Source organism: Temnothorax curvispinosus, unplaced genomic scaffold (genome assembly GCF_003070985.1).
Source record: "Temnothorax curvispinosus isolate PA1 unplaced genomic scaffold, ASM307098v1 QBEX01000740.1, whole genome shotgun sequence".
Taxonomy (NCBI): Eukaryota; Metazoa; Arthropoda; class Insecta; order Hymenoptera; family Formicidae; genus Temnothorax; species Temnothorax curvispinosus.
In genome coordinates this window covers 1,311,070-1,337,750 of record NW_020210520.1, presented here as the reverse complement: position 1 = coordinate 1,337,750, position 26,681 = coordinate 1,311,070, and the positions used below count along the sequence as shown (strand labels likewise).

At 40.6% G+C, this 26,681-nt stretch overlaps 2 protein-coding genes across 2 annotated transcripts in view; one reads left to right on the top strand and one right to left on the bottom strand.

The window, feature by feature from the left end:
- The window catches only part of LOC112457592 (protein Tob1-like), a 175,757-nt gene that overhangs the window by 37,773 nt on the left and 111,303 nt on the right, over positions 1-26,681 (top strand). The window lies entirely within an intron of this gene.
- LOC112457629 (prostatic spermine-binding protein-like) lies at positions 5,824-7,840 on the bottom strand. The gene is made up of 2 exons (XM_025020804.1): positions 7,793-7,840; positions 5,824-6,274 (listed from the first exon to the last, which is right to left on the bottom strand). The coding sequence occupies exons 1-2, from the start codon at positions 7,812-7,814 to the stop codon at positions 6,090-6,092; spliced, it is 207 nt and encodes a 68-aa protein (XP_024876572.1). The 5' UTR covers positions 7,815-7,840; the 3' UTR covers positions 5,824-6,089.

The following is a 26,681-nucleotide window of genomic DNA, read 5'->3' as shown; positions in this document are numbered from 1 at the left end:
TCTCGCACTATACGTGCAATTGCAGAGTGGTCGTATTTTATCGAACTCGTTTAAACCTCACATTCTATAAAGTCGCTATGTTTATTAAGTATATAAAAAAAACTTGTTATATTTTATTAATTATTTCACAAAGCTGCAAAATGCACTCATACAATATTCCATCGTAAAATTGTTTGAAGTTATTGATATCATTTCACCATGGTTGACTTGTCATTTTCTAATATCTTTGGCATCAATATAATTTATTGTTAGTTTAGTTAATATTTTTATAAACAAGGATCATTTCTGATAAATTTCAGACTCTTATTTAAAAAATTATAGATATGATTTGAAGTTACAAAAAATGCAATTATAAAATTGAAGATACAATTAAACATGATAAATATATAAATTTTTCAGACAAGGAGAAAGAAGAGAGTGGGAAAGGGTCAGATTGAGAAGTTCCCACGATTGTGTCCTTCTTAAAAGTCACAAAATAAAAAAAACAAGTGACTACAGCAGACTTGTAACATAAGTACGCGTGCGTGCTGCCGATCGCTTATTTACTGTATAGCGTAACGATAGCAGCATGAATTATGTATGATCGCTCGCGCGTAGATACGTTCGCGCGCACAACACGGCACACGGCACGCGCATAAAAAACATTACGCATACCCGTCTTTCTTTTTTTCCCTAGGTGCGCTGCGCACGCGATGCACGATTCTACATTCGCTTAAACTAATCAACTACATCGCGTCTACTCGCGGATGCCGAGACCTCACCCCATTAGCTCTATCGATTGACGCGAGATGCACGAATGTTTATCGCTTGTTTATCAGTTAATTTTTCACTCGGCGTTAATAAGCGAATCGTGCAAGTTTGAATACTTGATACAAATATATATTTTGTCTAATATAGATATATTTATTTGCTGATGGATTTCTCTATCGAAATGCTAAGTTTTTTTTTTTTTTTAGGAAACGGTAGTAACGATTTATTTTCTTTAATACGCGAAGGTGTAATTAGGTCAGAATATTTTATTTCTCTTGCAATCATAAAGGAATCAAATTATTCGAGACGTTTAACGTGAAAAGCTGTCTATATTCATATCTGTTATTGATAGAAAGTGATTGGCTATTTATTGTATTATGAAAATAAGAAATAAATCAATTCGCGAATAGATCTCTACAATATATTGATAGGGAACAGGATTTGGCTCAGTTTCTTTTAATATTCAACATCCGATTGATCCAAGAATACATCGTGCGGCATTTACTCTTACATTTCAACGTGCATGTGCTATCTCCTGAAAAGATTTCCAATAATGTTCTGCGGGTTGGAGCTAGCGTAACTTCGACTTTCGACCGGAAATAAGAGTCGTCGCATAGCCATTGTTCGCGCACTTATAGTTTTATTTAGACCAGAATAATAGAAGAGCAGGTTTCTTCGGCCAAGTTGGCGTAAACAGATTATTGTTGACGTCATCGTATACCGTATTACCGGATTACTTATGTACTTTCAATTGGGATATCTGAAAATGTTATGAACGTTGTTAACTTTATTTGTATCAGTGGTTCATTAAAACCCTTGACGAGCGTTCGAGGTACCTTAATAGTTCGTTGATTAACCTAATCCCCGCCGGTTGGCACAGTTTCATGGCCGACGTTCTGTGGTATTTTATGACGGTGACAGTAAAACCGCACAATTCCGGCCCTTACCGCCGTAGTGCAATCGATAACATGATTTGATTTGATAGCCGTGTTTTCGTGGTAACGCGATTGTGGGGGAACGAAAACTATCGTAACGAAAAGTGTTTGAATACGAGCAGTAATTAACGTATTATTTAATGAGACATTGTCTCGCTGATCAAGTGACAATGAATCGGATGATAATGAATCAGGTGACAATGAATCAGAGTAGGTTTAATTAAAAATCCTCTTAAGGATTATTTCTGATTATTATTAAAAATATTTCAATTTTCTTTAATTATCTCGTCCAATTGAATCAGATGACAATGAGAGAATTAGAAGCTTAATTAAAAATTCTCCTAGGATTTATATTTCTAAGTATTGTTAAAAATATATCGATTTTTCTTAATGTATAAATAAAAAATTGTGGCATAATTGTAACATATATAAATGCAATAGTAATGATGAAAATATACGTAAGAAAAATTAGCAGTTTATTCTCGAGAATATAAGTAATCAATTTTTCTTGAACTTTACTCGCCGGATAATCCTTGGCGTCGAGTATATAGACCCAAAATGCATGGCGTTGATTCCATTCCCGTGTCAAATATTTGTGTTTACGACATGGGTCATCGTATTTCCGAACATTGGTGGCGCGCCAAGGGAAGACGGCGCGCGAGCGAGTGCTCTCCGCGCGCGCTCAGAAAATTAATTCAATTAGACGGTAATGAAAATGTACGTCGGCGCGGATGACCACGTTGCGGCTGCAGACCGGCAATTTTGCATGGCCGAACGTGCGTGCGCTACGCCACGGGAATGCAGACACTCCGTAATAATTACTATAACGCCGTAGATCGGGATTGCGCGGAGAAGAGAACCCGCGTGCGCGCGCGAGCGTGTACATGCACGGTAATTGCACGTGGTTTAATGGCGTGTATGCACTTGGCGCCGCGCTGGTATACCGTGCACGGTAATTCCGCATAAAGACTCGCGACACCTGCGGTACGGCCTGTCAAACCGTTTTCACGTGTCGACACCGCGACCACGCGAGGTATAAGACGAATGGGAACGATAGAAATCGAGTTATTCGTGGGAAAAATGTCAAATAACGTTGTACTAATTTAAGAACATTTATTTCCAAATATAGATGTTACAAGAACCGATTCGTGTGGAATCCGAGAACGCGCGGACGATAAATTTCCGATACTAAAATTAATAGACACTGTTAAGTATTGTTCTTCCATTGGAAAATCATTATCGTTCCATTTGCCCGACAATTCCGATTACTCCACTCAATACCAGCTTTCGTTTAATTTATTTATACACGTGCAGTGAATTGAATTACAACGCGATGCAGTTCGTCTAGCTCGTGTATTACGCGATCTTCGGTGATTTTCACGACTTCGGAATAGCGAACAGAGAGACATTAATCGATTTCTGGTGTTCCTTGACGTTCTTAAAAAAAATTTCAATACTCTCGTCCCGTCAAAAAGTTTGCTTATCGATGGCGATCATCCATTCCTGGATCAGTATTAGCGCGAGCTTCCGCGGATATTTTCGGATGCCACCGAAAAGGCAAGGGCGCCGTGCCGAATCGCTATTGGCTTCGCCAACCGCGCCGGGATGCCTCGTGTTTGCGATCGGGTTAAGAAGGATTGCCGCAAGAGCTTTCGGAGGCTGCTGCCAAAGCGCATTCGGAAGCTCAGGAGTGTAGGAGGTGTGTCGCCCCCCGGATGTATTTTCGGCGAACGTTCTCGATTATTCTCTCTTTCTCTTTCTCTCTCGAGCAAACAACCTCGAACACATTTTACAATGGAGTTAATTACAAATTAGATTGTGACGAGTGTTGCGAACAAACGACGGCGCTATTAATCATCTCGGGAAAGTTAGTTTGTTGCTACGAAAGCACGCCTCTCGGAATAAAGCCTAAACGACAGCCCGTGAGCGTCGTCGACTATAGTTGCACGCGCGGAAAATTTCAACAGTTTCTCGAGTGTTAGCTGCCATCGCAGGTGAGCACGTGCTCGATGTGTACCGTCCGTGTACCGGAGCACCGATTGTGCCAACCGTTACGCAATTAGCGAGAGCACACATAGATTGCGGCAGCGCCGGTTGGCCGGTCATCAAATCCCAACTGTTCTTCGCGATTCCGACAATGTTCCAGCTTATGGTGACGCTTCGCAAATAGGGACAGCATAACCATACGTCAAACGCGGCGATGATGCTACTTTACCTTACGGTTGATTCGTAATTCTCTATGGATGATTCCATCTGGCGTGCCGATCAACTCTAGCCGGTCATCTAGCGTTTTTGCGATTAGAAATTTTAGAAGTTGTGCAAATAATATTTCTCGTATTTTGAAACATAAAGGAATTTGTAAATGTGTTCAAAGAGTTTTATATTGTATCAAAATATTTTTGTTTATTGATGCTTACATATTTATTATTTTATTCGTGCTTATCGTTTTTTCATGGTTGATTACTGTTTCGCAAAACAACTTTGCATTGCTATTGCCCTTCGAAATACGTTTTCAAAATTCGTATGTTGTAATCAAACGGCATTGAATTATAGGCGTTCGAAGTAACGTATACACGCCAGCTCGAGTCCCGCATGCGGGCCGAAAACAATAACGCATGTACACTTATTTCACCAAGTGAATAGCAAATGGTCGACGGCGTGTCGGAGCTGATCGTACGCGGCCGCGGTTGCGCAAGATTTACGGACATTTTGGCCGCGCCAGGTTTACAAGGATTTTACCATGGATTGCGTAAGCGCCGTGCGACAGGCTTTATCGACATTTTTCGTGGTACAAGCTCTGCGACAGTTTCGCCACGCTTTGCGTAAACGAGACCCGGTTACCAACATAAAATTGTGTAACAGAAATTTCTATTTACAATTATTGGAATTTCAGAAAGAGCTTCTGCACTATAACAGATCGAGATTACATATTTACGTCACTTAAAGTTATACTCGTGAGTAAAAATAGATTTTGCTCATGAAATCAGATAATTCCTGATTCTTATTGAATTTTCCAAATGATACGAATCTAGACGATCTAGACGAATCATCAGCGATGTATCAATAGAAACTGAAAGAATCTAAGGAGAGTCGAAAAACATACTCAAACTTAATTTCTGTAAAAAGAAGACGGAATATTCCGAACCGACGGATAAATGATATCGGTCTGTGCTAAGTTGGCAGCGTACTACCAATGACAAAATATTTGCCGTACCAGGAAGAAAGGAAGGATCCACCTCTGATAGGGCCAAACAACTTCGTTTAAACACCAATATCTACGTCTGGTAGCACCGACGGGAGATGGATCAATCCTAGATGTTGAGAGAGATTTATGTGCGTGTACCTTACATTTATTTTCTATAGAAATAAATCCTTTGAAATTCGACGACATAAACATCCAAACTTAAAACAATACGTAGATATCATATATGTAATAACGTTAAAATTAATTTTGTATGATAAAAAAATCATTGCAAATGTTATATAATTAAATTAAATTTTGCAATAATTTAGACTCGGCTAATAATAATGACTGTTTATTGTCATATCAGTAATAAATATTAATTATTCGAATCATAACGAATCAAAGGATTTGATCGTATAACTAGAGAGTGTAAAGCGTTGCGGAAACAGGAAGGATACAGTGCCAACCGACCCTATTGTCTCTTACATTTCCTCGTCCACTCTCGGTCTTTGTAGCAAATTATCAATGTCACGTTGCGCGGTTGGGTACTCGGCTAAATCCATTTAACACACGCCGCTTGTTGCACGGAGATTTCCCTTTTAACCAATGGGAAGTCCTGTACGAGGAAACAAACGGATTGTTCCAAGCGAGCTGTCGATATATTCCTTAGAACTATAAATGATAACGAGGATTCCTTAATGTTCTAAATGATAATACTGAGCGCCGAATAAAGAAATAATACTATTATACAATAGTAATTAAACGTTAAAATGTTTATTAGTACATAAAAATTACACATCTTGGAAAATCTCTTTTATTGCAAAATTTTGTATTACATTTTCTTTTATAAAAAATTTTATTTTAGAAATAGAAATATGTAAAATTATTTTATGTAGATTGTAGAAATTTATGTTATTTCGTGCAAATGCTTGAGAATAAGTGATAAGTAGTTCCTTTGGATAAAATTCTTCTTCCACTATTTGTAATTGAATGCGAAATTTCTCGACCTTTTGGTTGAACGCCGTACGGATTTCACGTGGTGGTTTAAATGCGAATTTGGAAAGATTTAATTTTGCGGCGGAATGCAAATGACGTAGGAGGGAAGACGGATGGGATTTCGCAGTAGGGAGATATTGCGACAAAGATTGGGAGGGCGGTCCAATAGTTTTGCGCGCAAGAGGCTTTCGCAAAATCAGCTCTCACTGGAATTACTACACCCGTCACTTTATTGTCAGCATTGTTGAACAATCATCGCCTCCGTCTCCATCGTTGTCTTCGTCGTCGTCGTCTTCTTTCTCACCGCCGTCGTCGCCATCACCATTGTCATTATCGCTGTCATCGTTATCACCATCATTGTCGTCGCTGTTGGTGTCTTTAGATTTCTTTCTTTTTGCAGAAATAGTGGCTATAAAGGTAACATTTTGTTATTTCAACTTTAATCTTTGTGTCAATCGGATACGATCATTTTATTTCATTCACTTTTTAGACGAGAGAAAAAGGAATAATATATTCTGAGTGGATCTCATTGTCAGTCCGAGTTGCAAACGCCTCGCTGGCGTTTTGGAGAGATAATACTTGTATGAATCTGTTTTTGTCCAATATATAAATGCATTTTTTCTCGCTATCAATAACGTGAAAAAAAAATAGAAACACGGATGTAACCTTCACGAAACAAGAAGCAAGACCTCGAAATGTAACAACATAAAATTAGGCTCGGCCTTCAACATGTTTTACGCATCATTAATTATGGTCTTTTTCATTTGTAAAATCACTCCCACTATGCGATCAGGAATGCGTTTCAATTAAAAACTATTGGATATCGAAAAGTTCTTTAAGTTTCAAGGCAGCATATACCTAATATGGTGTTTTTGGTGTTTCGGAATTAAGTGTGATATAAAAAAGAGGTATATATATCTCACTGAAATGCGCTGCGAAGCATCGCCATTGCATAATATCCATTCGGGACCGATCTTTTTATACGCGCCACGTCGTCATAATTTCAGAGAAACGCTGCAATTACTCGCCAGGGAGCCCGAGCCGAGTGTTCCGACATTCTCAGTCCAATCTATCATTTCAAGATAGATATATTACTCCGTAATATATTTTGAAATTTCATTGTATTAATTGCAAATTATCTTTACAAACTTGACCGATATTTCGATCCTGACGAGAGATCTGCTAATTCGAACGTCTGCAGAGTTTTCCAATCATTCATCGTATCAATATTGATTACCCCATATGTAAATATACACCGTTTTCATTTGCATAATTATACAACAGTATGCTCGATCAGATTCTCTCTCGTCGCGAATAAATCTCTATAAATACAGGACAAAAGCATACATATGAATCGATCGAAGATTATTTCGGGTTAAAACTGAAAATATCGAGCTGAATGGCTAAATAACGTAACATAATACGCGTAATAAATATTTTGTAAGCACTCTTTTCGTTTATTCGCCGCACGTGTAATGCCACACGATAATTAGACCACCATGACCTAGTCTCAATTTTTATCATCGGCCGACTATGCCCGGCTGGTGGAGGCTGGGCCGTGCATGACTGTGCTGCAAATCAGGCCAGTAGTGTGTCAAGGCAAACACACGTGTCCTCCTGGCACCTGCGCGTGCATATTTGTACGATTGATAAAAAAAAGAGGGCCCAATAGTCTCATACGTGCTCGTCGTGCAAACATTCGTCCGGGAAAGAGTCGCGAGAGCACGATAATAAATGTCCTACAGATGTTTGTAGATGTTATTCGAGAGAAAAAAAATATATCATACTTCAAAACGGTGCGAGCGATATTTCATGCAGATGGGTTAATCCGCGAAATTAAAAAATACAAAATAATTTACTTGAAACAGTTACATCTTGACAATTCGGCTTATTTTGTTTGTTACGATAATAAGTGATGCATACGTACATATACACATAACCGCATACATTTGTGTGATTGCGAGCAGTACAGCGAGCAGCTCCGCTGTTATTGCACGTGATTCCTTTTGTAAACAAAATTTTGCACTCCAAGCGTTCCCGAGAAGCAGCAGCGGCCTCGGCCAAACGCCGCGCCCACCTTCTCTCCTTTTACCGACTGCATTCGCAATTAAGCAAAAACCGCTGGAAATTGAATTCGTGCGAAAAGTAAAGAGAGGCGACCGCCTTCTTTGGCCCCTCCCGTCCCCGCGATCCCGTCTCTCCTCTCTTCTCTCGTCTATCCTCATCGGGGCGGCTCTCACCGCCGCGTACTTCCGTCTTCCGCTTCTTATCCGCCGTGGGCTTTTCAGCGAGCGTAGGACGGGACGTGCACGAGAACCAATTTACTGAGTAATAGAAACGCGCGAGAGGTATGGAAGAAGATCGAGATGCGGGTATAGATTTGAGCGCGGGGAAAGCTTCTAGGACCTGGTCGGAAAATGCGATATCAAACGAGAAAAACGTTCGCGTAGGTGAAACAGTTCGTAGAGAGGTGGAGGGGGAAAGACGGAGAAAATTAGAAGACTATCTGAGTGATTCCGGCGATTTTGCGTCTTCTCTGTACACATTCCAACGGGATTCCAATTTGCCTTTGAGTGAATTTCAAACGTAAACGCGGACTCACCGGTCTCGTGGTCTGATGACAGTTACCTTACGGTTTGCGAATTTTCAGTTCTCACAGATACACGGCCGTCTCGTTCGGGCGATCGTCCAACTGGTCCTCCCGCGTATGCTTTAGTTCTCGAAGGATTCGCAGTTTCGCCTTCGTCTCCGAGCGCGTTAACTCGATACGCCAATATAGGGTACCGCGCTGGCGAACGCGTTGCGGTTCGCAATAATTGAGAATGCACGCACGCCACCGACATTCGCGCCAGTTCGTGCAAATAATGCCTAACAAATAACATTGACGAGAACGACGAAGGTGGACTCTGTTGACGCTCGTTTGCGCTCTTCTGTCGTCCGATTTCGTGATGTCGTCTACCGTGGCTGCGAATTAGCACGAGGGAGTCCCGGTAAAATTGTTGCTAGCATGCTCGTTGTCGCCGGCGCGCAAATATTTGCGGGAGCAACCGCGTCGAGCCGGCTCGTACGAGATTGCGTGTATTTTCTTCTTTTTGTTTTTAAATCGCGCACATATTTCCGGAGATAACTCGCGACGCGCATCGTTTCGCGTTTTTCTCGACTACCTTTCAATTTTCACAGATACATGTTTGGAAAATAACAATATAGTCATGATATTCAATTACATGTTTCTCGATCGTTGAATAAATTTTAATATTTTTATTTGAAATTTTTATTGTTTTTAGAAAGAAACTAAAACATTGAATCAGAACTAAAATTACATAAGGCAAACAATAATAAGGACAAGATCTCGGTAGGGAAAAAAATTATAATAATTAACTTACTTGTATATAATCAAATGTAATTTATTATATAATATGTTTTACATTATGTTCTCTCTCTCTTTCTCTCTCGTGCTAAAAATTATAAGACTTTTTTTTAATTCTCAAGTTTATTTGATTTTCGCAATGTGCATCCAGAAAATCAATCAAGCGATGTGGCGGAAACGCCGCTACGCAATATTTCCTATAACCAAGCTCGATCACGCGGAATAAATACACGTAACAGGCTTCGCTAATTAGCGAAAAGTCCCGCGCGCGCGAGAGGTAACTATGTATCTTGGTCGAGACGAATTAATTAGTTGTCATCGTGACATCATGTAATTAATTCGCCCGATGAATCGGGCAACACGCGCGCCGCGGTGTCGCGAATACAGTCGCTGCACGGTACATAAAAGAAGTCGTATATTTTATTTCTGGCATTAATAACGGTCCGCCCCGCGTCCCGCGTCCCGCGTCGTCCCCCTCGTCGTTCGCGAGAGGAGATTTGCAGGCGGCATCGTTATCGCGGCAAATATGTTTCCATTTCTTCTTGCCGCTCGCCGTGCTTCCGCGAAGGCGTAACGGTCACCTTTAAAGCGCACTAATGAGTTTGCACTCGGAGCGATAATTGCCAGCGGTGCCGCGCCACGCCGTTCTGCTTCTTCTCTCTCATTGTTGCGACCGGTCGATCGCAAAACCCAAACGAACGAATGTCCGGGTGCAAAATAACGAGACAACTTTGTTACGCTGTGTAACGGAGTTGTCTCGTTCATCGTGCCGTGCCGATTTACCGCGAAGTCGAAGGCGCTGTTTACGATCCGGATCCACGATCGCAAACTTCTTGAAACAAGTTTTGCCGATCTCGAAACTACGTGACAAATTCGCGGAGTATGGAGAAATAGTCACAAGTCTGAGAAATTCCGTTTTTATTTATGATACTTAATATAATCCTAATGGATACCTTAGCACAGTTACCATCGCAAATATTATTTGTTTTTCTATATTGTTTTTTACGTATTGTTTTTCGTGTGTTGTTTTTTATATCATATATGAATTTGTTTATTTTTATTCATATTTTTGATGTTTTTTTTTAAATTTTTATCCATGAAGATTTGAGAGATTTTGACATATTTTTTATTGAGAAATGTTTTCACATTTCTCGAGAAATATGTACAATATAAAAATATAATCTTAATTAATAAGATTGCATATACATTAGTAGTAAATATAATTCAATGACGCGTGCAGCAGGTTAAAACCGTCTTTCGCATTTATAAAAATACTTTAAGACATAACTGTTTAATGGGACTGATGAAAAGCAGTGAAAGATGGACCGTAAAGGAAGAAAGCTGGCAGGTACGCGGTGTATTTACAGCTGGTAGACGTATTTACGGTCCCTCGATCGTTTACATGGGTAATTATGTTTGATTTGAATTAATGCCTGTGAACTCTCTCTCCTTCTTTCTCTCCCCCCTCTTTCTCCCCTCCCTCCTTTCTCTCTCTCTCTCGATCTCTGTCTCGTCGCCGCCATCCACTCCGTAAAAAGTTATCGGTCTGCGTACACGCAAACAGCTTCTTAAGCGACTCCGCGAGACGGAAGGAAGCTGGGCATGGTTCGTTAATCTGCGTACACACTGCGCGATCCACTCCGTTCCATTCGGTAAACGAGAGTGAACGTTTTAAGAGGACCGCCCAACTTTATGGCCGCGCATCAGGGATCGAGGTCTCAAGCCGAAAAGCTTTTTTATCTTGCCAGGCGAATTTTAATTCTATAGGAAATTTTAAATCGACTCCGAAAAGGTTTATGGACCTTTTAGAGTTGTAATCGCATTACTTCGCTAAACATCGCGGGGGGGGGGGGCCGTTAAGTTTTGCAATTGTTAAACTTAGAAATTATTTACACAGATCTGAAAACATTAGCAGTATTGCCTCAGAAATATTTAAAGTCGAATCTTTATATATATTCAGATGAAATATGAAATGAAGTAATTTCTATAGTTTAATACATTTTGCTGTCTTAATTTTAAAAAGTCTGTCTGCATACCATATTTATGCAATATGGAGAAAATGTCTAAAATTTTTGCAATTAATAATTACTAATTATTCAATTTTGAAAATTACAAGGAAAATCTTGATGTCGCCTTGTTCGATTACTTCTCGTCACCTCATGTGTCGGGCGGATTGTGCGAAACTCATGTCCATTATCAAAGGAGGTCACTTGGCTCTTTTGGATTATTGTGCACACTTTCTAGTATCGGCGGATGTAGTCGCTGAGTGGTCGCGCGGATATCATAATTTAGCGACTCTGGGAGTCACCGGTTACAGCGAATGATTCCATAGGTAAATGTATGCGCACGTGTTCACTATTTGCCGAACCGATAATTGTACGTCGAAATACGAGATTTGCTAATAATTTCAGCGATAATTTCAGTTATGCGAAACAAACTAGCTCGCTGGATAATGAGCAATGTAATAATTATAAGGGACGTAGTTTATTAACCTTTAGTTACGGTACGCCAAACTACAATTTTGCAATTTCTAAATAGCAAAGCAAAAATGCATCGCGGTTACAACATATTGCCAGGTGATCGATACTATACAATTGATAATTCAGTTACTAGTATCAATTATGTAGTTAATTCAATAAGATTTCTACATAATTCAATAAGTTAAAAATCTCTTTTAATTAATTTCTTGAAATATTTTTTCCTTATTGTAAAATTATTCATATTAATGCTTATCAAAGTACATTCAATATTTTTATGCGAAATATAGCATTGATTAACCCTTATTTGTATCGAACGATGCTAAATGCGAAATAACAGTATGAAATTATAAATCGTTAATGAAAGTAGCAAGTCTGTTAGGCGAGAACCTTTCTTTGTAATGTCGTCCTTCCGAGACGACATTACAAAGTGCGAACATTTCATTGGAGGCATTTTGAAATTGGAAAATCCTACCCAAAACGGAAGTACTACAAGCGAGCAAAGCAGGTCATCACGGATCACGTTCTAAGGAGGGTCGGCGTGGCCGGGTAGGTTTGTTACTTTTTATCACCGTGCCCCCGACACACTCCCGAAATAATTAGCATTCTAATGTATGTATCTGGTTATCTAGACGACGCGACGCTTAGTAAGTATAGTTTTGCATGTTAATCTCTATGGGAAATTACATGCGCCATTGCACGACCGCGCGCCCGCCCGGAAAGGTGAATAAGTAACTTGGACGAAGTCTTGATGGTATTTTGGAATTACGCTCGAAATTACGACCGCTCTATTAAATTCAATTTGCCCTCTCTGTATTCCGTGATGATTTAAGACTTTAAGACACAGTGAGTTGTAATTATTTTGCTAAAACAATACATCGCGGATGAGAGTCCAGGAAATATAGGTAGTAACGACATATTATGATTACGTTACGTAAAAATATTTTAACATTTCAATTTTCGTGCAGTTTGCGAAAACTGATTGTAAAGAGAAGCTAGTGGGGGCTTCAGAGATACTGCAAAAAGATACGTCAAGATCGTTTATCCTTGTTGAGAGGGAAAAAATCATTATGCGACGAATATACAATAATGTTAAGGTTAAAGATAATAATCATATTAATGGGCAAACAGAGTCGCAAAGTTCCCAAAGTTTACTTGCCTAATGACCCTTTGAACGAGCGTTTACACATCGTTTACTCATCTTAAATAAAATATTTTCTCGTCTCTCCACGAGCTTCTCGCCAAGATTCTACGGAATTACTCATGCGATTGCATGCTTTATATATAGGTACAAAATCTGCGTCGCAGCCTTTGCATATTCAACCTCCGCCGAATGCTGCAATTATTACTTTTGGAGAGTTCTGACGGTGCCTGCCTTAATGGTGGTTGCCGATGGAGGCGTTGATTACAGACTTCGGCGAAGTAACTAACTCGGTCCGAAGCTGATTAGAAAGCTCGTCGACGTGATAGCGACTATTAATGATTTTCGCTGTTCTTGTCGTATGCCGTTCTTTCGTCGCTAAGAGTCGGGAGACTTTTTACGGCGATCGCCGCGTGAACTTCTCCTCGGAAACTCTTCGGCGAAATTATTTGTCGGCCAACAAAATATTGATAACGCGCGACAACGCAACGAAATAATTTCCGATTGGCAGGCGGAAACCCCGGCGAAGAATATTCGCCAGTGATACACGCGCGGAAGGCGACGTCGCGCAAAACGCTCGAAAGATTGCGGCGATGTGTATATGCAAATAAAAGGATACGAGAGCGAATTCGCGGCATCCAGGGAAATTCGAGTGGAGGCCAATAAGCGCGCAGGCGGAGTTGGATGTTGTCAGTCACCGCTCCAGTTGCATATTTACGAATTTGATTCCGAGACGCGATGTCGAGGTTCGGAGAAGAGTGAAATATATTGTTTTTTCTTTTCTCTTTTAGAGATACATGCGTATATATAATCAACAATGACGAGATCTGAAATGCATGGCACACGAGGAAGTATATATTCTCGCCCGTAACGTTTCCGCTAAACGTAGCCGCTTTTGATTTTCTTCTCTTGTCGAGCATCCTCATACATTCGCAAATAATATTCCGACTTCTAGCAGTCACACTCGGCCACACGGCGCTAAACGTGCAGCAAGAATGTGCGGGCCTAAGATGTTAAGAGTAAAAATCCTCGAGATGCTGTGTAAGAAAAAAAAAAGACATAAAAAGTACGTCATTCGACGTCGGCGAATCGTGAAATGAGATATGACGACCGCGACATATGTCACAGAGAGAATACACCGCCGGTATCAAGGATAAGAAGACGCGAAGAAACGAGGTTACGTAAATGTTATCGCGTACGCGCGTTTAACTGTCGCGCGTGTGTTTATTCTCTGTTGCATTTACTTACGCGTTTGCGATCGCGCATTCGAGTACTCGCGATCGCGGGAATCGCGTGTTACGTCAAGCCTCGCGATATTAGAAGCGTCGGATTTGGGCTGCATTTAGGGAGCGAAAATGTGCTCACGGGGAGTTTTAGACGTTCAAAGGTGAAAAAAATATTAGACGCCGAGTATATACACACCGGCTAACCGACGATAAATCAACGTCAAGCCGGCCGTACCTTCTTACTGTATACTCCGCCGATTATTGCCGAGCTAAAGGCCGTTTCGGACGATATTTTACCGTTACATGACAAGCACTTACCTCCGCGATTTCTGCTACGTATCTTTCTGTCAGAACGAGATCACTGCGGAAGGCGATAAATCCAATTAGACCGCGCGCATTCGCGTCTCTAACATTCTCCCGTTTCTCCGTGAAGTTCCATTTTTACGGTATGCAACGAGAATATGCAAGCCTAAGATGTTGAGCGTTAAAATTCTCGAGAAGAAGAAAAGCGTAAAAAGTACATTGTTCGATGTCGGCGAATACTGTTTACGATGAATAATATGAAATCATATCTGATCGACCTCGTATTATACTTGACTTGAGTGCTTACCGTTCCTCACTGGTGGGCGAAATGTTCGCACAATAAAGGTCAAACTACTCGTATTTCCGTAGGAACGGCTGCTTTCCGTAGGACGCGCGTGTGGCGAGAATTAATGACAAGTTGCTAATTACGTCAAACGACGTAATACCACGACGTCGCCGTCGACTCGCTTTCACGAGCGAGCGAGCGGAGGCATTGAGTAACGTTTTCTTCTGCAAATAACCAGGTATACAGCGGTATTATTCCTATTCGCTCGATTTGCGGCTAGGGATACGTTAGTATTGCTACACACGCACCATATACTTACTGCTAAGTACGTTGAAGATGACGCGATTGAATTAATTACTGAGTAAAATTGTAGTAATTAACGTTACGACACATTTAATCCCAATCCCGAGTCAATAATTTTTGTTATAGGGAGTTAGAGGGACCCAAAAGATTTTATCAGTACAAACATTGAGAACGATTAGGAATAATAGTTATTATTTTAATAATATAGTCGCGAAATTATTCATTACCATTAACGATTACAAGATTTTGGCGAAATATTAACAATAATTAAATTGAATTAATATCAAAGCGCATATCTTATTCAATGAAATTTAATTGCACTGTAATTCTAGACATTTAAAACATAATTAAAAGGCTCTGGCGAGTGAAATGTACGGAAGTGTACGATATATAAAATTTTATATAATAATTAATTTCGACAATCACCTATGAGCGAAATGGGATAGGAATAATGCCGTCGGAGGGACGGTATATCTAACCAAGCGGAATTCCCCGCATTCGGAATAATTCGCGCATTATGGCGCGTGTTGAGGTGCATAACGCGGACGTGCAGGTGCAACGTATGCTTTCGCTCTTCGGCATATCGGTCGGAAACGGCATCACGTGCGCCAGGATGACTCCGGTATTTCTGAAATTATGCTAATCGGCCGCGCAGCAACGATGGCTTATCGGCGGCGACTGATACGGCATACCGGAATTTGTGTACGTCCGTGTGACTACGAAAGTACAATTTGCTGCCACCCGCGTGTACGGCTGGTACCAGTCGAATCAATAATCGCGCTTCGGCACATCGCTTGACGATCAGGCAATTGACTGTAACGTTTCCGCTGATTTACTTTCGCGATATACACGTAAAAATCTGTCGTGCGTGGATATATTTTCTTCCCTTCGCCTGTCATATGTCCTTCTAATGTATGCCATTCTCCATGTTTCATACCTTTTATGCTTAATTTTACAGATTTATCTAATTTCGATTTAGTTTCTTATACATATACGTGTATATTAGGTATAATTATTCTGGTGCTTGAGCGCAGTAATTCGCTCGAGTGCGGGATAAGGCTAGTGCTGCTACTTTTGTTATTACTAAATCACTGCATGTGACTAGCTGCACCAGTCGTGCCTCTTGACAGTTAACAGTCGAAATCTCGTGTCGGGCAATAATGGCGCGCGCGCTCGCCGCGTCTAAATAAATTGCAGAATCTTCACAGTTCGTGGAAGGCAATCGGCTGCGTGGTCTGTCATTGTACCGCGTGCGGTGAATACCAGAACGGCGGGTACAGGTACAGATACAGTTACCGGTACAGATCGACCAGGATAATGTTGGATAATGAGCGCTCGCACGGGAGCAGATCGAATCGAAACCGCTGTAACCTAATTTTCCGTGCCACGGACCCATCTCTGTCCACGCGCCCGCTCTTCTCTCTCTCTCTCTCTCTTGCGCGCGCTTCATTGCGAATTGGCGCAATTAAGCGCATCGGGCAAATCCCGCGAAGAATTTCATTTCTGGCTTCCAATTAGCATTCAATGGGAGAATTATATTTTCCGTCTGTCGAAAAAAAGACTGAGCGCGCGCGTAATTACGGACGATTCAGTCCGTTCGTTCTTGCGAAATAAAGCCGTTCTGTATTGCGGGATTTTTTGAGAAAAAATGTATGGTGTGACGATAATGACGGGCGAGAAAACACGCGTGTTTCGCGCGAACGTGGGCAAGGGTTTAATACCTGTGAAAAACGAAGGGACAAATCGCGCGGTCTTTTTTCCTTCTCCGGCGACATCCGGTTCCTGATTGTTCGTGCTTGCGGATTTATCGAACGTAAAGGTATAGACACGATCGCGGGCGTTTATAACGAAACAATCACGTCACGTAATGAGATTTTCGTGGCGGCATTTTGCGGCGTTAATAACGCGCCGGCGCGATGCGATGGAATCTGCAAAAAGAGGCGTTTATTTAACGCGTTTATAAACGTCGGTGTTTAAACGCGTCGTAAAAGTGTCGTCCGACAGAGACGATTAAACAATGTCGGCGCAGTTTTCCGTAATGCACCGTTTTATGTAATATGTGGAAGCCTTCGCGGTATTGAAAGGCGACGGGTCGAAAAAAAGCAGCCCATATGCTTTCTTTATGTAACACCTCGGGCATAATGTATTCTTAGCGCGCACGTGCTGGTAATTATACAATTGTAAAATCGCAATAAATGTCCGGACGGGCGCGCGTTTAGTTATTATCAAACATCGCTCGCTTGCGATATATACGAAACGTCACGAGAATGCGCCGCTAAAAGCAACGCCGTGAAATTCAATCTTAGATCTGCCGTTGCTAACGCAGGATGCTAATTTTCAGCCGTCCGACTGTCCATGAAGGTCGTGCAAAAAAGCGCTTGAAGGAAGCGATTACAAGTCCGTCATCATTATTATATGTTAACAATAACAACTATTATTATAATAATTGAGCTGCGCTAATAGAGAGAAAGAGAAAGAGAAAGAGAAAAACGTAATCGTGTTTCTCCAGACAAAACTCAGAAGAACACCTTTCACCCGCGGGTCAACCAGTCGACCATGGTGGGTTCGATTTACGTCATTCGATACCTCATATCACGTATCTGTTTATGGCTAATTTCACGTATACACACTCACATACATTCATTATTCGTCTATTCTTTCCCTTTTACGTACGCTATATTTTTTCGCGACAGGCACGTTTTGTCGCGCCGCTTGTTCCTCCATCGCGGCGTCTCAAAACTTCCACACGAAGCAAACTTCCACAACGTCCTCGAATCGTGTTGTACCGCCGGTTACATATTCTCACGCGCGTCGCGATGCAAAACATTTTATCGCCGCGTAATCACGTTTCGCGACGTGTGTAGCGAGACTCGCCGCCTCTTCCGCCGTTTACCACAACGAGGATTTACAGTCTACTTTGTGTACGTGTCTGCGATACGATTCCTCGGCATTTACCTCTTTCGTCGACTGCATCGTACAAACAACACTAAGTCACCAAGAAAAGTATTGCGAGAATCGGGCATCTATTTTGGATTTAAAAAATTTCCAATTCTTGCGTTTCTTTGTTATTGAATCGAATTGGTACGATTTAATTTTTTTAAATTATTATTTTGGATATACACATCTCTCTTTCGCGTGACTTAAAAATTGATTTTAAAATATGTATATGCGATTAAATATCTACTATTTTCGACTAATTCGAAATAAATAACTGATTATTATGGATTAGTGTTAACTGTTCGAAATAGATAACAAGTTATTTAAAACCGAAGGTTAGATTCGATTAAAATATTATCGTAAACATGTTTTTCTCGTAGGAAAATTATTTAAAGGAAAAAAAATATTTGTTTCCAAGATAAAGTTCTCACATTTCTTATCGAAATCCTCGTATTAGTTATTGATTTGTAGTCATTATTGAAATTTATTTCAAAATAATTCTTTACCTTTCTTTCCCTTAATGCACGCTAGTGATACCGTCGTATTACGCAAGAAAGTTGTATCGCCGCGCAATTCACATCGCGTACGATGTAGCTTACATACACATGGTGACACGGAGCAAACATGTGACGACAGTCATGTATACGCTTAACGTCGTATTTTATCAATTTTGAAGTCCGCTCGTGGAAGATACGTGCGCGTAGCAGCGTGGAAAGGAGGAGAGAGACGTCTCAAAGGTGCAATGCCACGTCGCGATAGCTCATTCGATTTGTATTCATCGACCGTCATGCGTTTACTGTTATTCAAGGCGGTATGCCGCAACGGATCATGCGCCTTTACGTCCGTGCAAATTCGATATTTCAGAACGAATTTCAGGTGCTCTCTACGCAGATGTGTTGCGAAAATTAATTGGCGTTAATTAATCTTAAGATTACTTTTAAACTTTAAAAACGCGAGGCCCGCGAGGCTGTTGTTTCCGAGAGATCTGCAAAAAAAGAATTTTTCCGCTTGTAGCTCTTCCCGATGTAAAAATACTTAATATATTTTGCATAATTGCACAATTAACGTACGATAACAATCGTTTATTACTACTGCTGTGTGAGGCACATTTGTTATTTAAATAAACATTATCGTCACTTGTTGATAGCGATGATAATGAACGCCGTTTATATAATCAACAAAGATATTAGCGTGAGGCGAAGTTTCGCGAGAGGAACTTGATCGTGAATACGAGGAGGACGCCATAACTCGTGATTAGGTGGTTAATTACATTCGAAAGGCGTATTATGCTTTATAGTGCGCCATTGGTTGAACGGTGTTAAGAAGGAGATAGTTTCGCGTGGATGCAAATTCCCCCTTGGAATTTCCAGCGATTAATTATGTTTCAGCCATTGTCATGCCGGAGAAATTGATTACGCGCTGATGACTGGTGACTCTCTACTAATACTCGTACATTTCGAAATTTACCTACGCTTCGCGGAGCATAGACGCTTCAGTAATCGCGTTAACGATTCCATGGCAGCGCGGAGCATTAATTGTTCTCCGGAGAACAATTGGAGCCGCGGCGAGCGGCGGAGCTGACCAGCAGCCGGCGTGACAGCCGGGAAAAAAGCGCGAATAACCGGTGTGAATTTCGAGAGTTCTGCGATCCGTTTAATTGCGAATTTGCGGAACGGAGACGCATCGCATGCCGTAATGAGAGCAAAATCGAACGTTACCGAATATGAAATCATAGAAATGTTTCAAATTTATTCTGCTCCGATATTGAAATATCAGAAATCTTGCATGAATAATTCTTTAATTATAAAATCGAAACATTTTCAAAATTCAACAAAATTGTAAACGCCGAAAGAGATAATTTACGATCCTCATATGTCGATCTAGAATTAAAATAAACTATTATTCGTCATTGTTCTGCAATTTGCAGCACGGATTACGATAATGTCTTTCGGTGTTCCATGTCATCGGTACACAAATGTGCCTGCAAGCAACAATGTTCTTTACGGACATCATTAAAATTTTCTTCACGCGTCACAGAAAACGCACGGAAAGCACAGCCCGTGCACAGAGATTACTCTCCTATTGCGTATTGATATTGTACGACCAAATATCGATAGTGCATTTCCGCTTGTAGGAAATATTTCTCTCGGACCACAGTGATCGACAACAAAAATATGAGGACAGAGATAAAAGCACGCACGGGAATGCGCGGAAACGCAGGCAGTTTCACTGGCGCGATATTTACGATGCTGCACGCGCGAATCTGACGAGCGCGTATGTCGTTAGTTTACATGGCTGACTTTCTGAACGGAATCTACATCAAATGCACCGCTTCTCTTCTATGTTAGAATGCAAGAAAGAACAGTCGAATTAGAATGTAATGAGGCGAGTAACATAAATAATCCGGTGAGTTTGCTGATTTTACGATACAAATGACTATGGAGATATAAACGCTATAGATCACTTCGCTGTTATTTTTGCGAAATAGCTCGACCGCGGCAGACAGGCTTTAGAATTTCTATATACATATCTTATTTTAAGTCAGAATATCAAAGTTTTAAGACTCGCCAAATTATCTTCCTCTCTTGCTTCTTGCACAGCATTAATATGCTGCGATATAATAATAATAATTATGCTATAAAATAAGCGATGCGGATCCAAAATTCCTTCCCAGAATGTAAGCGCTATCAAGGATATAATTACGATGTAAATCGCATCATCACTACAATAGTTTATAGCGGATTAAATTTAACTCCTGGTGAATGAAATTCCCGTTGAAAGTGGAGGAATTTTCGGCTTCCCGTAACGACGTACTTTCGCGATACACTTGCGCTATATCGCCCGGCGATGAAACACGTAAACTTAATTTAACGTATCCTATATTACGAGCGACACAAGAGCTCCTCCCCGTAAAATACATCGAACGTTGAGCGTGGTAGAGATTTCAAATTCAACCGAGCGCGCCGCATAATTGCAAATTATAATTAGACGGGTCACTCTGGGCGCGCAATCGCGCGCTTTTGTGCAACTCGAGGCGGGCGGGGGTTCGAGGGACAGAGAAGACACGGGAGGCACGGGGGAACGCAATTATTTGTCGACGCGATCATTTCGACTGTGGGCTGGCGGGTGCAGCGCGCGTTGCAACGACCGATACTTACGCGTTGTATTTGCTAATTACACGCATTGTGCTTTCATCATTCGTCACGCAGATTGAATTATTTTCGATACGTACATACGCGGTTGACCGTGCTTATCCAGTTTGTTGCGTTCGTGTCGCAAACACCGCCGTCATTTAGCGTCACATTATAAATCGAGCAAAGTCTCGCAACATTACTCTTCTTCTTCTTTTTTTTTTCTTTCAGTGAGTGATGTCACAAGTCCTCCCTAAGTTCGCCACATCACTGAGCGTCTCTAATTAAGTTTAATGCTACTTTTAAGTATCTTTGATTCCACGTACTTACCATTTTGACGACAGTTTTAATACTACTTGCAGTTACCTTTTAACCGGGAATTGTGTGTGTGTGTGTGTGTGTGTGTGTGAAGGAAAAATGTCATGAAACAAAATAGAAAGGTTAACGCTGAACGTAAATATACTCGGCTCCATAAATCGATTCGTTATATTTTCAATTAGCATCGGGGATTCCTTCGAGAAGCTATTTCCATCTGGTATAGGAACTTGGTTATTTCTCGGAAGTGAATAAGAACTGCCGGGTATTTGCGTAACGTAACGCGAAAATCTATTTAAAGGCAACCGCACGTAGTTTACGTTTTTCATGTACAGAGTCAACATTAGCAAAGTGCTGCCGGTTGCGAGTGACATGCGTTATCGCCGAATGCATAATGGCATTTCGTGCGTACGCATTTGCGTAAATGGCGCGCGGATGTGCGAGACATCCAGTCGCCGGATTTGCGTTCGCGTAACGTCACGTTGGTTCGCGACATTATTAATTTTCATCCCGACCTTTCGTGTCGCTTTATTCATCCGTTACAGCACGTGTGGAAAAATTGCTCGGTATAAACGTCAAAGCTCGGCAGAAAGCTGATTTAGATCACATTTGCGTATTTAAGCGTATGCAAATATTCTCAAGCGGATATTTTCTGCCATGAATAACGTAAAAGCGTATACAGGTAATCCACAAAGAACTTTTCCTTCTTTTGTTTTGCACAGTTAGAACGACCGAGGAGCGGTTTTTATCGGGTCATCGTATATACGAATCGTCAACTTTATATTAACAATTTCCTAGTAATTTTTGAGAAAGCAGAGCATACATTTAATATATAAATAAAAAAAACTGCAGCGCGACTTTCCATATTTCCCAGAACGAGAACTCACTTCTACGACCTGATTTCAAGCGTAAAAATTTTCATCTGACTTTAAAATCAGGAATAACGTTATATGGTTCTCTCAATATTTTAAGTTTCCGCAAATTTAGCGTAACTTGAAGAATATTCCACGAAACTAAAACATACTTTTATGAGGGGATCGCGTCTCTATCTTAAAATGCAATATTTGATGATATTATAGGAAGACGTTTAGTTTACAGAAATCATAAGTACAACAGTGACTTGAACAAATGTGATGATGAGTTAATGGATATTGAAAAGTTTGACACCTGACGTGAGAATGAACAGGAGATGTTCTCCTCTGACACAGTGCCAATTGTGTCGGAACATTCCGCTCTTCTAATTTAGGAATTTAGAAAGATGATAAATTATGTATTTTCTCACAGTAATTTAATTTTATGGTCTTATTAAACATATAATTCAATGTCGAGAAAAAGTCTTCGAATCGGGATTATAAATTGATAATAATCAGAGAAACAATTATTATTGCTATGCGGAATCGGAAGTTTAGTATTCACATGCTGCTAGCATGTAACGCTGGCGAAATCGTGAAAAACATTCCTATCGATTTGCATCCTTGTTGGGCTGGAAATAACATCTAGTTATGACTCTCACTTAAACACTTCCTTTAATAGTTAGTCAAAGGTCAGGTCCTGTATGCACGTCAGGAATCGTCTTTTAATCGACGAATCACGCGACTCACGAATGTTGCACGCGATTTCGTGATCTTTCCGTAAACACTCCAATATATAGAGGAAGGCGAGGGGAAACGGAAAGATTTTTCTGCTTGTTTTTTAAATAAATGTTTTTAAAAAAATGTTTTAAATAAAAGTCATTTCAGCAAAATTTCTCCGTATTATTTAGAAGCTTCTGATTTTATTTATACACGATATTAATACGCGAACATAAATAATGCGAAATTACAAATAAATCCATATATGAATTAAAGATTGTATTTATCCGCATGTTATGATTAATAAATTTAAAAATTTATACATTAATTGTATTATCAAACGTTCGGGCCGATGATACATTATCGACTTTAAAATTCAAGTAAGGATCGTAGCTTGGTCAAAAGCTTTTTTAACAAGAGTATAATTATCACGAGAAAATATACCTGATCGGAATCGCGCGCGCGTGCTCGTTCAATCTAGGATCGCGTTGAATCATCGTGAAATCGCGCGAGCGCCATTTAATCAGGGGTTAAACATCGCGAATAATTAATTATGATACTCGGGATCGTACTCAACGAGTGTTGCAAAACGCGACGCGTATGAGCCTCCGTCGGATCTTTTCGTAGCGGGATTTATATGCCTGTCTGAATTAGCGGGAATCGAGAAATGTGTGTGTGCGGCGCGCAAGATTCTGATGCGCGGGTCGGTTGGAGCTATTTGCGACGGGGATATATTCTGTGAAAGGCGTACGCGCTCCGCGCGAGTGCACCGTGAGATGCATCAAAAGGGTCGATTCTTTCAAGCCAATAAATCCTCGTCGCGGATGAAAAGCGTCTTTCTCTCACTCACTCGACGGAGCGTTTGTACGGCGAAACGGGCCTGCCACCCGTTTCACGCGCGAGAGAGATCTCTCGCAAGACGTGAGCACAACAAAGCGAAATGAGATGCAGGAAGAAAAATGGCGGAGTGCATCTCGATAGGATACTGTGCTGATGCAGATTTGACCGTTCCTTTTGTTAGTACAAACGCTCGCGGATGCAACTCGATGGGGATACGTTTATCGCGGAATTTATGTTTGCATAAGCAAATCGATAAAATATATATCCTGTGAACAGCGTGAGAGAATAAAAGACAAAAGTTAGAGACGTGGAATATTGTTGCTGAAATTGAACGCTTCAAACATTCATTTTGAGCTGGACGTGTTTTAGTCTTCTACGCTTGCGGTACACAATGCATCGGAGCTGATGAATATTAATGCGATTCTGTAAGGATATAACTTGATTTTCGCCATCGCATTTACTTTATTCACAAAGTTATATTTAATTGCATCGGGGGGGCGATACAAATAGCATTTTGCGATAGAAATTCAACCGCCACCGTTCTCTCGTATACGAGAGCCATTTTGCTCGCACAAAGCGAGGATTACAATCTAATTCTAAACACAAAGGGGGTGTACACCAAAATTTAGATCGCGCAATTATATCGTATATGTCCCATTTGCTTCGCACCGTACTGCCGAGTCGATGAAAATGCAGATCTATGAATTCGCTTAAGTTACGTGAGCGGCTATTACTTCTTACATAAATTAATATTTTCATACGGAGATAAAATACATCTACATTATACTTGATGCATACGTGATGATCACACTTACACTTCCGTTATTTTCACTGTTTATTATCCCCTTCATGTGCAGTGAGAAAATCCATTTAAAGTGTACAATTAGACCGTAACCGTATCCAACACATTTGCACGCGTATGCACGCGATAGTAATTTTTAACGGAGCGCGCGAAAGAAAATTTTACTTAAATGCGTGGCAAGGTCGTGAAATATGCGTTATACTGTGGAGTTTTGAAATAAAGTGGCAACACACTATCGTTATCTCATGTAGTTGATATGGTAACAGAAGAAATTCCAACACCGTGTGTCGATTAAATACGAATTTTAACAAGATACCTGTTTATGGATCAGTGTCAGGATTCTAAGAATGCGCAATTGCTTTATTGAAAATGCATTCTACCGACCTCGCATTCCCGGCAAACTATCGAAGAAAGTTGCATCTCGCTGCGCACACATTCCACGACTTGCTCTATATACAATCTCAATTATGTAGCTGCTGTTACGCGCGCCGTGTTTTTCGTAGAAAACCTTATTAGAGCGAAAGTAGAAAAACTTGATTATCCCGCGCGATTCTCTTCATATATGAGATAAATATCTTTTTAACGAGATTTTACGCCCATGTCGCAAACGTTCGTTTTGCTTTTGGCAAGATATTAAAATTCTAGAAATAACGAACCATATATATATAAATGTATAAAGCTTTTCTCTCGTGTGCAGTTTTAATGTTCGTTCTTCTTGGCGCAGCGATGATTTTTAATTATCAAAAGTTTAAATATTATTCTTACTTCTTAGTATTTACGAATATAAGTGTAAATTTAAATTTTAACGAAAACGCATGACTGCATTTGTATATCTCGAATCTGAGCAAGTCTCTCCGCGGTCTCTAAGTATTTGCTGAGAGAGTCCGTAGTCACGTTTGTAATAAACGCGCCACGGGCACGCGGAAAAAGTGCCCGTGGATGAAAAATCGGCAGCTACCTCTGTTGTATATACAATCAGCGAGATATTCGCAGATAGTGGAAATGAGAGGAGGTAGCGACAGCTGGGAACGAGAAAGCAACGGGCCCGGGAGTAGAGAACGATGTTATCAGCGTGATGAAGGGACTAACCGTAGCTTAAGAATAATTGAAAGTTATGATTGCCTTTTCCGCACATCTGCGATTCGCGGCTCCCGTTGGACTCGGCACAGCTTCGTCTTACGTATCAGCTGGATCGCTCCTTCCTTCTGCGAATTTCCTTCTGTAAACTATCAAGGCGATGCAAGTCTTTCCTCGTGCGCATCACTAGTTTCTCTTCATTTTTTCCCCGTTGGACAATCACGTTTTATGATGAGGATAATAAATTGCGCTTATGTGTGCGCAACGTTATCTAGATCTAACAAAAATACGTGAAAACTTTTATGTATAAAAGAAAGTGTTAGTAAACAGAATATATATGTTAGAATATATATATTTCTCATTACTATATTTCATGGAATCTCATTTTAAAATTACGAAAAAGATGCATCATCTTAATTTATTAATTTTTTTTACTTCTAATAAAACCAAACAACTTAGGAGCTAATTGGTCATATCTCGGTTACACTTTCTACTTTGCAGAATGCTATATTTCGATATGTTTGTTTTTACTAGTACGCTTTCTGCTCTTATGAAACCAATTAATCCGCTGCAATTTCACTAATTATTATTATTTCTCTGAAGATTTTCTGTTTTCAATTCGTATGAGGGTAAAATTACGCGTGAACAAAAGAACGAAGAGCAATATGATACTTTATAATCCGTCATGTGGTACAATGATCTCGTCGAATCTGTACGTGTATAATCCCGAGAATATTTATCGTATGTAAAAAGCAAACGAAGATGGTTTATCAACTCAAAGTCGTTGGCTCGCAAAGAAAAGAAGCAACGTGATACCACTTGTTAATCAATGTCACCGCACGGCAGTCTGCATCCGGATAAATTAACAGACAGAGATGCGTCTCGTCCCCTCGCATAATCTCCGGAATATGTCGCTCAACGGCGTCGCTTTACGCTTTCGCTCGTGTCCACTTTTTATCGCGCTTTTAATTAGAAAAACGAGGAAACTCTTACGCGCGAATTACGGCGCTTCGTGACATTGGACACGCCCGTGGGTGACG

Coding starts and splice junctions, on each gene's coding strand:
- LOC112457629 (XM_025020804.1), bottom strand. CDS start 7,814: ATGTATGCGGTTATGTGTATAT. Junction 6,275..7,792: donor GTATGCGGTTATGTGTATAT/GTACGTATGCAT, acceptor TTACCTTTATAG/CCACTATTTCTGCAAAAAGA.